This window comes from Harmonia axyridis, chromosome 4, assembly GCF_914767665.1.
Source record: "Harmonia axyridis chromosome 4, icHarAxyr1.1, whole genome shotgun sequence".
In the NCBI taxonomy this organism is placed as follows: Eukaryota; Metazoa; Arthropoda; class Insecta; order Coleoptera; family Coccinellidae; genus Harmonia; species Harmonia axyridis.
The window spans coordinates 46,310,412-46,323,567 of NC_059504.1; the positions used below are offsets into that span (position 1 = coordinate 46,310,412).

General features: G+C 34.7%; 1 protein-coding gene across 1 annotated transcript; it reads left to right on the plus strand.

Moving 5' to 3' along the window:
• The first annotated feature begins 1,572 nt into the window (after window positions 1-1,572).
• LOC123678728 (ATP-binding cassette sub-family C member 4-like) lies at window positions 1,573-11,303 on the plus strand. The gene is made up of 15 exons (XM_045615884.1): window positions 1,573-1,932; window positions 2,831-2,941; window positions 2,997-3,336; window positions 3,387-3,609; window positions 4,709-5,103; window positions 5,165-5,480; window positions 5,531-5,638; window positions 5,716-6,161; window positions 6,227-6,349; window positions 6,401-6,979; window positions 7,104-7,254; window positions 7,319-7,549; window positions 7,600-7,901; window positions 9,864-10,279; window positions 10,779-11,303. Exons 1-15 carry the CDS (start codon window positions 1,865-1,867, stop codon window positions 11,071-11,073), a joined length of 4,104 nt encoding a protein of 1,367 aa, XP_045471840.1. The 5' UTR covers window positions 1,573-1,864; the 3' UTR covers window positions 11,074-11,303.
• The last annotated feature ends 1,853 nt before the right edge of the window (window positions 11,304-13,156 follow it).

Consider the following 13,156-nt stretch of genomic DNA (forward strand, 5'->3'; position numbering starts at 1 on the left):
ATTATTAAAAATGGAACGATATACGCTCTAACAACGCACCTATATTGTTGAAATTACCTACAAAAATGGAGAAAATTTTTGTTCGTCGAAAAGCATCGTATTTTGCATAAAGACTGCGTTAATAAGCAGGATCCCCTTATTCAGTCTAAGCGCGCACGAGATTGCAGAAATATACCTATGCCGTGCGACGCGTGCATATCAAGCTCAAGTAACGGGTGTTTTTTTTTCGAGGTATATAACTTTAAGTTGGCATTACTGTTCAGGATGGAGACCGATTTAACAGCTGTCAAATGATTTATTCTCAGTTTGGTTTGGCAATTCATAATGAATAGACTCATGCCTGAGCAACGCTCGCAAATAGTTCAATTTTATTTCGAAAATAATGGTTCTGTGCGGAATAAGTATCGCGCACTACGTCCATTTTATTTTGTTTAGCGATGAAGCGCACTTCTGGTTGAATGGCTACGTCAACAAACAAAACTGCCGCATTTGGAGTGAAGCTAATCCTCAAGTGAATGTCGAAACACCGTGACATCCAGAAAAACTGACTGTTTGGTGCGCTTTATGGGCTGGTGGAATCATTGGTCCATACTTCTTCAAAAACGATGATGGCCAGAACGTTACAGTCAATGGTGATCGGTATAGAGCCATGATTACTAACTTTTTCATTCCTGAATTGAACAACCATGATGTCCAGGAGCTGTGGTTCCAACAAGACGGCGCAACATATCACACAACTCGTGCCACAATCGATTTATTGAAAGACACGTTTGGTGACCGCCTCCAAGATCTTGTGATTTAACACCGCAAGACTACTTTCTGTGGGGCTATGTAAAGTCATTAGTCTATGCGGATAAGCAACAAACCCTTGACTATTTAGAATACAACATTCGCCGTGTTATTGCCGATATACGGCCTCAAATGTTGGAAAAAGTCATCGAAAATTGGACGTCCAGATTGGACTACATTCGAGCCAGTCGTGGAGGTCATATGCCAGAAATCGTATTTAAAATGTAATGCCACAAGATTATCTTGCGGATAAATTAAATTCATGTCAATCGAATAATTCATCGTTGTTTTATTGCAATTTAAAGTTCTATAGCTCTAAAAAAAACATCCTTTAATATCAAGTAGCTGGATATCTAGTCAAGCAATAAATATCTAAAAAACAAGTCAAGCTCAAGTATGTAATTTTTCACGAGCTTGATTTTCAAGTCAAGTTGTTGATTAAAATGTCAAGCTACTTGGCTTGATGAATCCCTATGCGGAACACAGACCCATAGACAAACAGACAAATATACATATTACTTGTCTGAAGTGCATTTTGTGAGAGGAAATTTCGAAATTGAATACCACAAAGTGATTACAATTTTTGAACTAGCAAGCAAAAGGTTGAACCGAATTACAATTTTCTCGATACGTCCCTGCAGTTTGTTTGGAACAGGAAAAATTCGGGCCGCTACAGCTGAAACAGGCGAATCCCGCATCCTCGACCTCGTATCCAGGAAAACGAAAATGAAGCAAGCTTTAAATAAACTTTTGTCGGTCGAAATTCGACAACAGTTTCGTTCGACAACTTCCCTCCTAGGCATTCGTTTTTAATTCGACCATTCTACGCTCAATTGTCGAGAATCGGACACTGGGAAGATAATCCAGGCGCTCAGCAAGTTTGACGTTCTTATGAATGCTTTGTTCGAATTGTGTACATTGAAATAATTGAAGTCATTATGTGTATTTATGTTTGCACAGTACAATAACGATGATAAGAGTGAAATCGGATAACTAATCTCACAGGGAGCAATGAGTGCCATCATTTCGTTTAGATAGTCCCTTATTTTATGACAGAGGAACGTTCTTAGGTGAAATGGGACACCCTGTCAACAGAGATCATCCCAGGACAAGTGCGAACTTTATGTCCGTTATTTTTTACATGTAAGTAGGATTTTGCTTGCAAAAATATTCTGTTCGGCTTTGGGAAACTGTTGGATGCTATAGTGATACGATTGTAGTTTCAAATTCGTAGGAAGTTGAGAATGCATAGTTCTGATTTGTTTGTGATGTCGTTTGATAACCTTTTGATATTGCACAGTATTGTATTCAGTTCGAAACATCAAATGTTTTAAAACAACACTTCAGTCTGATGAAAGTGAAAGAAAATTCAAATTAAATGATCTTGAAAGTTGAGCAGTTTAGACGGAATCAGGGTCTAGAGAGGTGCCTGATCTTCGAATGCCAGGAGTGTTTTGCCATGTGAATTAAATTTAGCTATATATACGTACAAAAAAGAGAAAGCAGAATCCTTCAGGATTTGATCATTCCAAAAATTTGATACTCCGAAATCTCAGAAGTATCTGACTCATAGTCAGAATATGCTACACCTCCTCACTGAATTCCTAACAGGGCATATCCGCCTCAGGAAGCACCTCATGAGAATGAGTATTGCTCTAGTAGAAGATGAGGAGTGTCGATTCGTCGTGGAGGAGAATGTTTCACCATCACTAGCCACTGACCATTTGGAAGACAACATTCGCCGTGTTATTGCCGATATACGGCCACAAATGTTGGAAAAAGGCATCGAAAATTGGACGTCCAGATTGGACTACATCCGAGCGAGCAGTGGCGGTTATATGTCAGAAATCATATTTAAAATATAATGCCACAAGTTCATCTTGCGGATAAATAAAATTCATGTCAATCGAATAATCCATCGTTGTTTTATTGCAATTTAAAGTTCTATAGCTCTGAAAAAACACCCTTTAGTTGTATTAGTATCCTCTTCGTTGAATTATACTTAGAATCTCGTCACTAATTTTATTATTTTTGCTTTCAGTTTTACCTTCGATACCTTCAGGAGAGGATACAAAAGACAATGGACACCAGATAACCTCTACAAAACCACACATGACTTGGAAAGTAACGGTTTGGCTGATCAAATTGAGAAGTAGCTACAGTTCAAATTCATCATTCTACAAATAATTAGAACAATTCGTTTACAGGAGTTGGCAAAACGAAAAAGGCAAATGCTCCAAACGCAACAAAAATCCAAGTCTTCTTCTTACCTTGCTGAAAATGTTTTGGAAAGAGTTACTGTGTGCAGCAATTATGCTTGCTATTGCCCAAATAGTTTTGAGATTGGCAGAGCCAATTCTGCTAGGGAAATTGTTGAACTATTTCAAAGAAGAAACCACAATTACTAAAAGTGAGGCTTTAAATTATGGCATCTACATTTCAGTCGTTATTGGTGCAAGAACAATCTTCTACAACCAGTACAAAATACACACATATAGAACGATACTGAGAATAAGAGTAGCTTGCAGTACCCTTGTTTACAGAAAGGTGGGATGATTTGCTATCTTACAAAACTCGAATAAAGTTTTTGATTTCAGGTGTTGAACTTGAGTCTCTCCTCCTTGCAACAATCTACAAGTGGGCAAATAGTCAATTTCATCTCTTATGACTTGAATAGGTTCGATTCTGGTACAGATTTGATCCATTTTGTGTGGGTGGCACCTTTATTTGTGCTCTCGATAGTTTATATCCTGTATGTTGAAACTGGATTGGCTGGGTTGGTAGGAGTAATGTGGTTCAGCTTTGTCGCTGTTTTACAGAGTAAGTGAGATCTACTCCGTTAAATTTTCACTTCAAACAGAATCAAATTGATATTTTGATATTTCTGCTTTCCCCCTTTAACAATGCTTATTTTGCTTTTTTGTTTATTGGAGAATTCCAAGAATATTTTCGGGATCATTCAACCTTATCATAACGAAAACGATACCTTCCTATTCATTCATAAATTTTTTTGAAAACAATTGAAATTTACTAATCTAATCAACCTATTTTCGTACAGATTGATATTCCATGAATTATTAGACCCACTTATCATTTTATCAAAAACAGATGTCATGATTTTTTTGAGTAGGAAATATTTTACTTAATTTCTGCGATAAGAGATAAAACGATGGACTAAGATGCAAGACTCTACCAAAAATAATGAAAATTTCTCCTATCAAAAGTCATATATTATATTATGAATATCAATGTTAATTGAAAAAGTCTGGCTTAAATTTATGATATTCATAATAGCATAATATCGTTAATATGTTCGAATAAAATGAGAAAAATCAATGTAACAAAAAAGTTGTAACAACTTTCAGCGAAACATAATTATTTATCGGCTAGTTCATATCATTCAATAGAAATTTTCAAATAATTGAAGACAATCATAAGTTCATCAACCTCAATTACTGATAAAATACCAAATAAAATACATGAACATAGTTTTGGAGCATGTACTTTTGCATTATCTATTTACCCAGAGGACTCCATCAAAAAATTTTCCTATATCATACTATTAGAGACAATGCTAATGAGTTGGTAATTATACAAAAAAATATGACTATTTTGAGTGTGAAGATTCTTCTAAAATAAAAATAGAAAGAAGTTTCTGGATTATAATTTATTATCTCTGATCCCTTATTTTTTAAATCTCTTTGTACTCTTCTTTGTCTTGTAACACTGTAGGTGTACGAAAAATCATCACTGAATAATCTAACCCATATCATATTCTATTGTATATTCTCCGAACGATGAATTTTTGAAAATTATAATAGAATTTTGAATTGTTGGTAGAGTTTCGCAACAATAAACTACAACTTCAGAATTTTTGTTTATTAACAGTTCTTCAATATGAGGGTTAAAAAGTGATCAGCGAAGAATATTTTCATTTCATATCTGTATGTTGTTGTTTGTATACCCTCAAATCACCTTGAATCTCTACTCGTATTTGAAAGTTTTTTTGACATTTCAGGCTATAACGGCAACTTGACGGCATCTATTTATGGCAGAATGAACAAGAAATCGGGAAATCGTCTCAGGATAATGAACGAAATCATAGCAGGTATCCAAGTCATTAAAATGTACGCTTGGGAGAAATCTTTCGAAAAACTAGTACATCTTGCTAGACGCGAGGAGCTCGATGTCTTGAAGAAACTCAACTACGTCCGAAACATTTTTCTCTCTTTCTCTTCTATCTGCAACCATCTAGCTTTGTTCTTCACCCTTTGGGTTATAATATCCATGAAGGAAAACATAACTTCTGCCAAGGTATCCAAAAACTCAATATTTGAAATTAAAAAATGAATTCTCAATTAATCTCTTTCTCTAGGTTTATGGTCTTGTCGTTTACTACGGAGTCCTAAATTACATCGTTTCCGTAATGTTTATTTTAGGAATATCCAAGTCCGTAGAGATATTAAGAACAATCAAGAGACTCAATGACTTCCTGTTGAAAGAAGAATATGTGCCTATTCAAAATATGGACAATGGAGATGGAACTATAATAGAACTTGATAATGTTGAAGCTAGATGGAATTCATTCTCCTCGTTGCAAAGTAATATGGGAAAATATCCGAGAAGAAAATTGATCTCCATCAGTGATACCAGATACGTTGAGAAGGATCCTTTATTGAATAGAATGAACAGTAAGATCCTGCATCCTTCTTTTGCATTCTCATTAGTCATGTGTTTACAGGTAGATCTGTTTTGCAAAACATAAATATGGCTCTGAAACAGGGAAATCTCATCGGAATAGTTGGTCCAGTTGGCAGTGGAAAGAGTTCCTTATTACAAATTATTTTAGGTATGTCCTCGTAAACAACTGGAGAAGGTATAACACCAAACGAAAACTGGCATAATTTTAATCTGAACTCATTTAAGGTGAACTTGAGCTCACTTCAGGCACCATGAGGGTTCAAAATTCAGTTTCATATGCTTCCCAAGAGGCTTGGACCTTTGCCGGGACAGTAAGAGAGAATATTCTGTTTGGACAAGCGTTTGATGATGAACGCTATAGAGAAGTTGTGAGAGTGTGTTGTTTGGAAAGGGATTTTGAATTGCTTCCTAATGGAGACCTTACAATAGTTGGGGATCGAGGTTCAGCTCTAAGTGGTGGGCAGAAATCGAGGATCAATTTAGCAAGAGCAGTGTACAGACAGAAAAATATTTACTTGCTCGATGATCCATTGTCAGCTGTAGATGTACAGGTTGCCAAACACATATATCATGAATGTATTGAAAGATTCTTGAAGAATAAATGTAGGATATTAGTAACACACCACATTCATCATTTAAGGACTTCAGATTACATAATAGTTCTATGCGATGTAAGCTTATTTCTCTCAAACCTTTCGAGATTAAACTGGTATCAATATCAGTTTCTTATTTTTAGGGATCAATACAGGACACCGGGAACTACAGTGAGTTGATATGCAGAAATGTTACATTGCAAAACAGTAACTTTCTTTCCAGAAATATATCGCTAAGCTCTGAAACATCCGAAGACTCGATTTTGGTGAGTGACTCCTTTCATATTACTCTGGCACTATTAAGAAATGTTTTTCAGGAAGAAGAGACATGTACCGACATTGAAGATATACCTGATAAGAGCGTTAAACCTGTAATAAAACTAGAAGAACTCAATAAGAATATTTCCATTGAAAACAATGATTGCCAAAACCATAAAACACTTCTCCTACTCAAATATTTCGTCAAAGATGTCAACTGGTACTTTTTCATTTTTATATTCCTGTTGTTTTCGTTAATACAAACGTTGCTATCTTTCACTGATATGTTCGTTAGCAGTTGGGTTAATTTCGAAGAGCAGAAGAATGTTTCAGGACATAAAGTAGTCTCGAAGACGTTCCATATTTCCTTTCCAGTCTTAGAAACAAGACTATACCATTATGTTTATGGTGGTTTGATAGCTTTGATAGGAATGTGTAACTTGTTGAGGTCGGTACTTTTTGTGAATTTCTTTACTGGTAACTCTAGGCGACTGCACGACAATATGTTTGCTAAAGTCGTAAGAGCCTCAATGGAATTCTTTGATAGTACTTCTTCTGGTCAGATACTGAACAGGTTTTCTAAAGATATGCAAGCGAATGATGAGTTCCTACCAAGAACCATAATGGAAGCACTCATGGTGAGTAATTTTGAGAGATAAATACTTCGAAGAGTTTCTAATCAGAACAGTTGAGTTTTATTAATTGACTAACATGAAATTTTTATTTTAAAGTTCGACCTGTGAAATTTTATTCTAATTTCAGTTTGTCAACACTCTTTTAGCTGCCATAATAATTGTAATCTTGCTGAATCCTTACATAATCATATTGGTGGCCCTGATGAGCATGTTATTCATTTTGATTGCGTTTTTCTTCATGAGAACTTCCAAGAACATAAAAGAAGTGGAAAGTTCTTGTGAGTATGAAGCCCCTATTGAATCTTTCGATTTACTTACCTTCTCTTGTTCTAATTATTTCAGTAATGAGTCCTATCATATCTCATCTGAATGAAACCATGCAAGGATTGATAACTATCAGGGGTTTAGGAGCACAGAAAATTGCCGAAGACAAATTTGGACAATGTTTGGACAGATATACCAGCAGCTGGTATATGATGTCAGTTGCTTTCGCAGCTTTTGGATTTTACATTGAATTCGTGAGTTTTCTGTTTATAACTGCAGTCACTTTGAGTCTCATAGCTATTGGAAAGGGTGAGTAGAATTACAATATTGGAGAAAAGTTATGCATACGGAAATTTCAGATATTGGTCTTACGGCTAGTGAAGTTGGTTTGGCTATCACACAATCCATCATTTTGAGTGCTATAGTTCAATATGGAGTGCTTAACTGCGCACAGATAAATAATTTATTGGTGTCAATAAGCAGGATACTAGAATACAATACAATTCCACAAGAGGAAGAAACTACAACTGATACCATAAAACCTCCTGATACTTGGCCTGAAAAAGGACAGATAATTTTCGAGGATGTAGGACTGAGATATTCAATATGTAAGCCTCCGGTACTGAAGGATTTGACGTTCACTATAAATGCTTGTGAGAAGGTGAGAAATTTTTATGGGGGTATCATGCATTAATATTATTTCTTCTTTTCTGCATCTTGTTGATGCTCATGTGTTTCTGCCTTTTGAATTTTATTGCAATTATTCTCAGTTCGATATTGTACCTTATCCGATTTTTATTTTTAGATCTTCATTTTCTTTAGGTATTGTTAAATTTTGTCCCCAATAAGTGTACTTCGAGACGAAAGGAATGATTATTGATTTACACAACGTGTAATTTTCTCCTATTATCATGGACAATCCTATCTTTTTTTCGGAGTTGTACAGTGCATCCCATTTTGGATGAGACAGCCAAGTTTCTCGCTTGTTATTTGAGATAGAGCCTTGCGGTTTTCACGTTCCTGTCCTACTTTTTCGTGAAACTCAAGTTGGTCTTATCAGATTTTGCATAACTGTTTCCGTTCAAAAGATACAGGGTGATTTTGGAAATTGATACTTTTGGGACACCTCCTTTATCTCCGAAGTTATTAGAAATAATTCTGAGGTAAAAACTACGTCTGAATCAGAATTCTGCGTAGAATCCAGTGGCGTACTCAAAAAAATTTTTCGGGTTATGGTTTCGAAGATTCAACACAAACCTATATTTTTTTCAATGGAACACCCTATATATCATTGATTCGTTGAATTAGTTATTTTTTTCCCTTCGAAATGATGTAGGTAGGATGTTTAGAAATGTTAAAAAAAACACTAAAACATCAAATAATGATGATTTTTTCGTTTATTGGCAATGGATTTCCAATATAAAAGAGAATCAATTGGATAATTTTCATTTGTGATTTTTATTTATAGTAGAGTAAGCAAACAAAGATAATCCACTCATCACTATTATTATTATTATTATAACTAACGTGAAAAACAAAACGTAGGTACCTACCTAATAGCAACAAATAAATAATACAAAAATTCATAAACATTGTATAATATCTTACAGATTAAACTCTTCAAATTGCTGTCCATTTTCCCTAATACATATATTATACTACAGTAAAAGAAACAACAGTCCCGAAGAACTTCGTGCATCAACAGAGGCAGTTTTCCAGGATTTACAATATTTTATAATATTAAATGCACTCGGGCGTATTGAAAATTTTTGTCAATTATGTATAAGACAAAATGGACAGCAATTTGAACACTTTAATCTGTAAGATATTATGCAATGTTTATGAATTTTTGTATTATTTATTTGTTGCTATTAGGTAGGTACCTACCTACGTTTTGTTTTTCATGTTAGTGATGAGTGGATTATCTTTGTTTGCTTACTCTACTATAAATAAAAATCACAAATGAAAATTATTCAATTGATCCTTTTTTTCATATGGGAAATCCATTGCTATTAACAAAAAATCATCATAATTTGATGTTTTAGTGTTTTTTTAACATTTCTGACCATCCTTCCTATATAGTACCATACATCATTTTGAAGGGAAAAAAATAACGAATTCAACGAAGTGAAGATATATAGGGTGTTCCATTAAAAAAAATATAGGTTTGTGTTGAATCTTCAAAACAATACCCCGAAAAAAAAAATTGAGTACGCCACTGGATTCTACGCAGAATTCTGATTCAGACATAGTTTTCACCTCAGCATTATTTCTAAAAACTTCGGAGATAAAGCAGGGGTCCGAAAAGTATCAATTTCCAAAATCACCCTGTATCTCTTGAACGGAAACAGTTATGCAAAATCTGATTAGATCAACTCAAGTTTCACGAAAAAGTAGGACAGGAACGTGAAAACCGCAAGGCTCTATCTTAAATAACAAGCGAGAAACCTGGCAGTCTCACCCAAAATGGGATGCACTGTACATCTCCTAAAGGATCGAAGATATATGCATTTTTTCTCTAAGGTTGTGGATTTATTTTGAACTTCAATTTCGAAGATGTTGATATTGAATCCATATGATATGAGGGACATTGCAGTATTTTCTAATTGTTTTATTCTTTCAGATTGGTATAGTTGGTCGAACTGGAGCTGGTAAATCTTCTCTTATATGTGCACTCTTCCGGATGGCAAAAATAAGTGGGAAAGTTGAAATCGACGGTTTCGAAACCGGAAGTATACCACTTCAAAGCCTCAGATCGAAAATATCTATCATACCACAAGACCCAGTCCTTTTCAATGGTACCTTACGTTACAACCTTGATCCATTCAACGAACATGATGATCATGTTTTGTATGAGGCCTTGAAAGCAGTAGAACTCAATTCTAACTCCAGACAAGTGAGGAAGCTGAGTGCTAGGGTAAAAGACAGGGGTGCAAATTACAGCGTAGGTCAACGTCAGCTCATTTGTCTTGCTAGAGCGATTGTAAGGAAGAACAAGATAGTTATTCTAGACGAGGCAACTGCAAATGTTGACTCCCAGTGAGTATAAGTAGTTATATTGTTTTGAGGTTTCTCAATAAGACCGAAATATATTGAAAATTGGATGGTGAACCAAATATTTGAGATCAAAGATGAATTTCTCTTCAATTTTCCAAAATCATTAAATTAGCTCCCTAACAAATCTTTTATGGCGTTACAAAGTTGATTTCAAACATCGTGTGAAAATCTATGATCTAGACTGAAGATGCCAACCAGAGTTTTTTAAAAAATGCTAAGTGAATAACCAACAAGATCAGGGCTATCTATATCTCGATATTTATTAATTCTATTCACTCATATCATCGTGTGAAGTTTCAAACTTGATGAGTAAAACACAAATTCATGCTTATTGCGTATTTTCATTAAGAAAAAGTGAATATAGACCATTTTTCGAAATTAAGGGGTGTGTATCTAATAAAAGAAGCTGAACTATTCCATTTTGACACCAAAATACAAATCCCTGCCTCTGACTAGAATAAACAATAAATTATTTTTGCAGGACCGATCTAGCAATCGAAATAACGATGAAAAAACAATTTTCTGATTGTACAGTACTTACTGTGGCACATCGATTAAGCACTGTGATGAATTCGGACAAGATTCTGGTTATGGATGCTGGAGAGCTTGTAGAAATAGGACATCCCTACGTTCTCCTTAGTGATGTAACAGGAAAATTTTATTCCATGGTTGCTCAGACTGGATCTTCAATGGCTGAACATTTGAAGGATATAGCTTTCAAAAACTATCAGGAGAAAATGAAAGAGAAACCAACTCAGAGGTTGATAGAAAAATGATGAATATTTTTGTTTGACCTCCACAAAGAAATGGATAAGGAAATATTCAAAATGAATATATCTATAATGAAATATTGTAAACTGTGATAAATATTTGTATGATATGGAAATTCTTTGATACATCGATATTGCTGACTTAAAGATATATAGAATTGATTTTAATCATTAATAAGATTGCTTTGTGATTATTTGTCAATATGTTATAATAAATGTTATGTTGATTTTTAAAATTTTCTTTCACATCTATGCAGGTACCCAATTGCCAAATTTCAATTCAATTTTCAATGAATTATCCTCATTTTATATGAAATATTCCCGCTATTTACTCAAATTTAGTTTCTAGTTCTCATTACATCATCATTGCCATGCATACCTTTTGAAGCTTCCAGTAGACATTTCAAGCTTATTTAATAGTTGAGTAATCTTGAAATGTCGCCTCTGAATTTTGGCTCCCTAGGTGACCCCCTTCCCTGCCAACCCTTTAGCGATGACCCTGCCCAGCAAACACGTTACATCACTTGGCAGTTTCGCGAAGTCTCAAATTGCACATTGACAGATATCTTCATTGCGATTACGCATACTTGTTCTAAACATATTTATTTTGCGACATTGCTTTGTTAACAACAATTCGAAGATGCAGTGATAATAATTTGAGGATATTAATAAATAACCACAATGCCATCCCCATAGAAAGTGGTAAATTAGTAGTTAAAAAGTTTACCATCGAGCGACTTCGCAACGAAGTCTTTTTGAGAACTACACAATGTTAACATGAATTGGATGATATTTCAAATCCTTTTTGAGTGGGTCACTTTATGTTCCCAATGTGGCTGTTTATTCTGGTGAATGTAATAGTAATACTTTGCACATTAATGTGCAAATTGATTGGATTGTTGAAAATAATAATTATTATTTTCAATTATCCATCTGTGGCACTGAAATATCCAGCCCTCAAAGAGTCCGACGAATATTTATTTATTCTCCTTCATCTGGATGTAATAAACAAAAACAAACGATTCAGAGCAATCCGAGAGGTCGTCGGTGAAACCTGATCCTAATAGAAGCATTTTTGCAACAAAATACAGATTACGTATTCACTTGGTCCGTTTTCTGGCTGATCGAGCGATATTTCGAAAACTACAATAGCTATAGGCTTCCCGTTTTTTCAGTTTTATTTGTGCGTTGGTGTCTGCCATGTGGCTGGTGATATAGCTTTATCACCAAAAAACCAATAAATTAAAATATATATAGTATTTTTTTATAAGTGGTCAAATGAAGACCGGCTCTGTTTGTTAATTTTATTATTTTATGAGAGATAATTTCACTTTTTTGTGACGTTTGTTTTTTTATATTAGATTGAATAATTATTTATTATATGGATGTTTCATTACTTCATTTCCCATTTCCAAATTGTATGTACAAATTTCTACAGGATTATTTTTGTGATATTCATAAAATAGTCCCTTCGGCACTATACAGTGTGTTTCCAAATTGTATGTATGACTTTGTACAAGATATTCTACACATCAAATAAATGATATTCTATATAGGAATCCTTGTCCGAATTTGAACAATACAAGGCATTTGACCTATATTAAATATCATTTATTCAATGGGTAGAATATCTTGTACAAAGTCATACATACAATTTGGAAACACACTGTATAGTGCCAAAGGGACTTTTTTATGAATATCACAAAAGTAATGTTTTGTGGGGATTACAGATTCCTGCGTTACGGTCATGGTGGCTCTGCCAACCAGGTTAACGCTTCCCCCAACAGAGGGCGCAACAATCTACTTAAGCCTCGAAGTAAGCATCTTAAACGGAGATAAGCCGAGGATAGGCAGGTAGAGGCCTAGTTAGAAAACCAGTTATTTTTCCCGTTAACTAGGAGTAGGCAGATTGAGATCTAGTTAGCGGATGTCCCGTTATAGTTATCCCGAGTTAAATCAGGAGTAGGCAGATTGAGGCCTGATTAAACCATACCATCTACTAAGTCTTCACGCTGTCCCAAAAGTTTTATTAAGTTCAAAATTTTATCTTATATGGAAGTCAGTATGGGTACTCTATGTGTAGTGAAAA

Coding starts and splice junctions, on each gene's coding strand:
- LOC123678728 (XM_045615884.1), top strand. CDS start 1,865: ATGGGACACCCTGTCAACAGAGATCATCCCAGGACAAGTGCGAACTTT. Junction 1,933..2,830: donor ATGTCCGTTATTTTTTACAT/GTAAGTAGGATT, acceptor TTTTGCTTTCAG/TTTTACCTTCGATACCTTCA. Junction 3,610..4,708: donor CTTTGTCGCTGTTTTACAGA/GTAAGTGAGATC, acceptor AAAAGTGATCAG/CGAAGAATATTTTCATTTCA.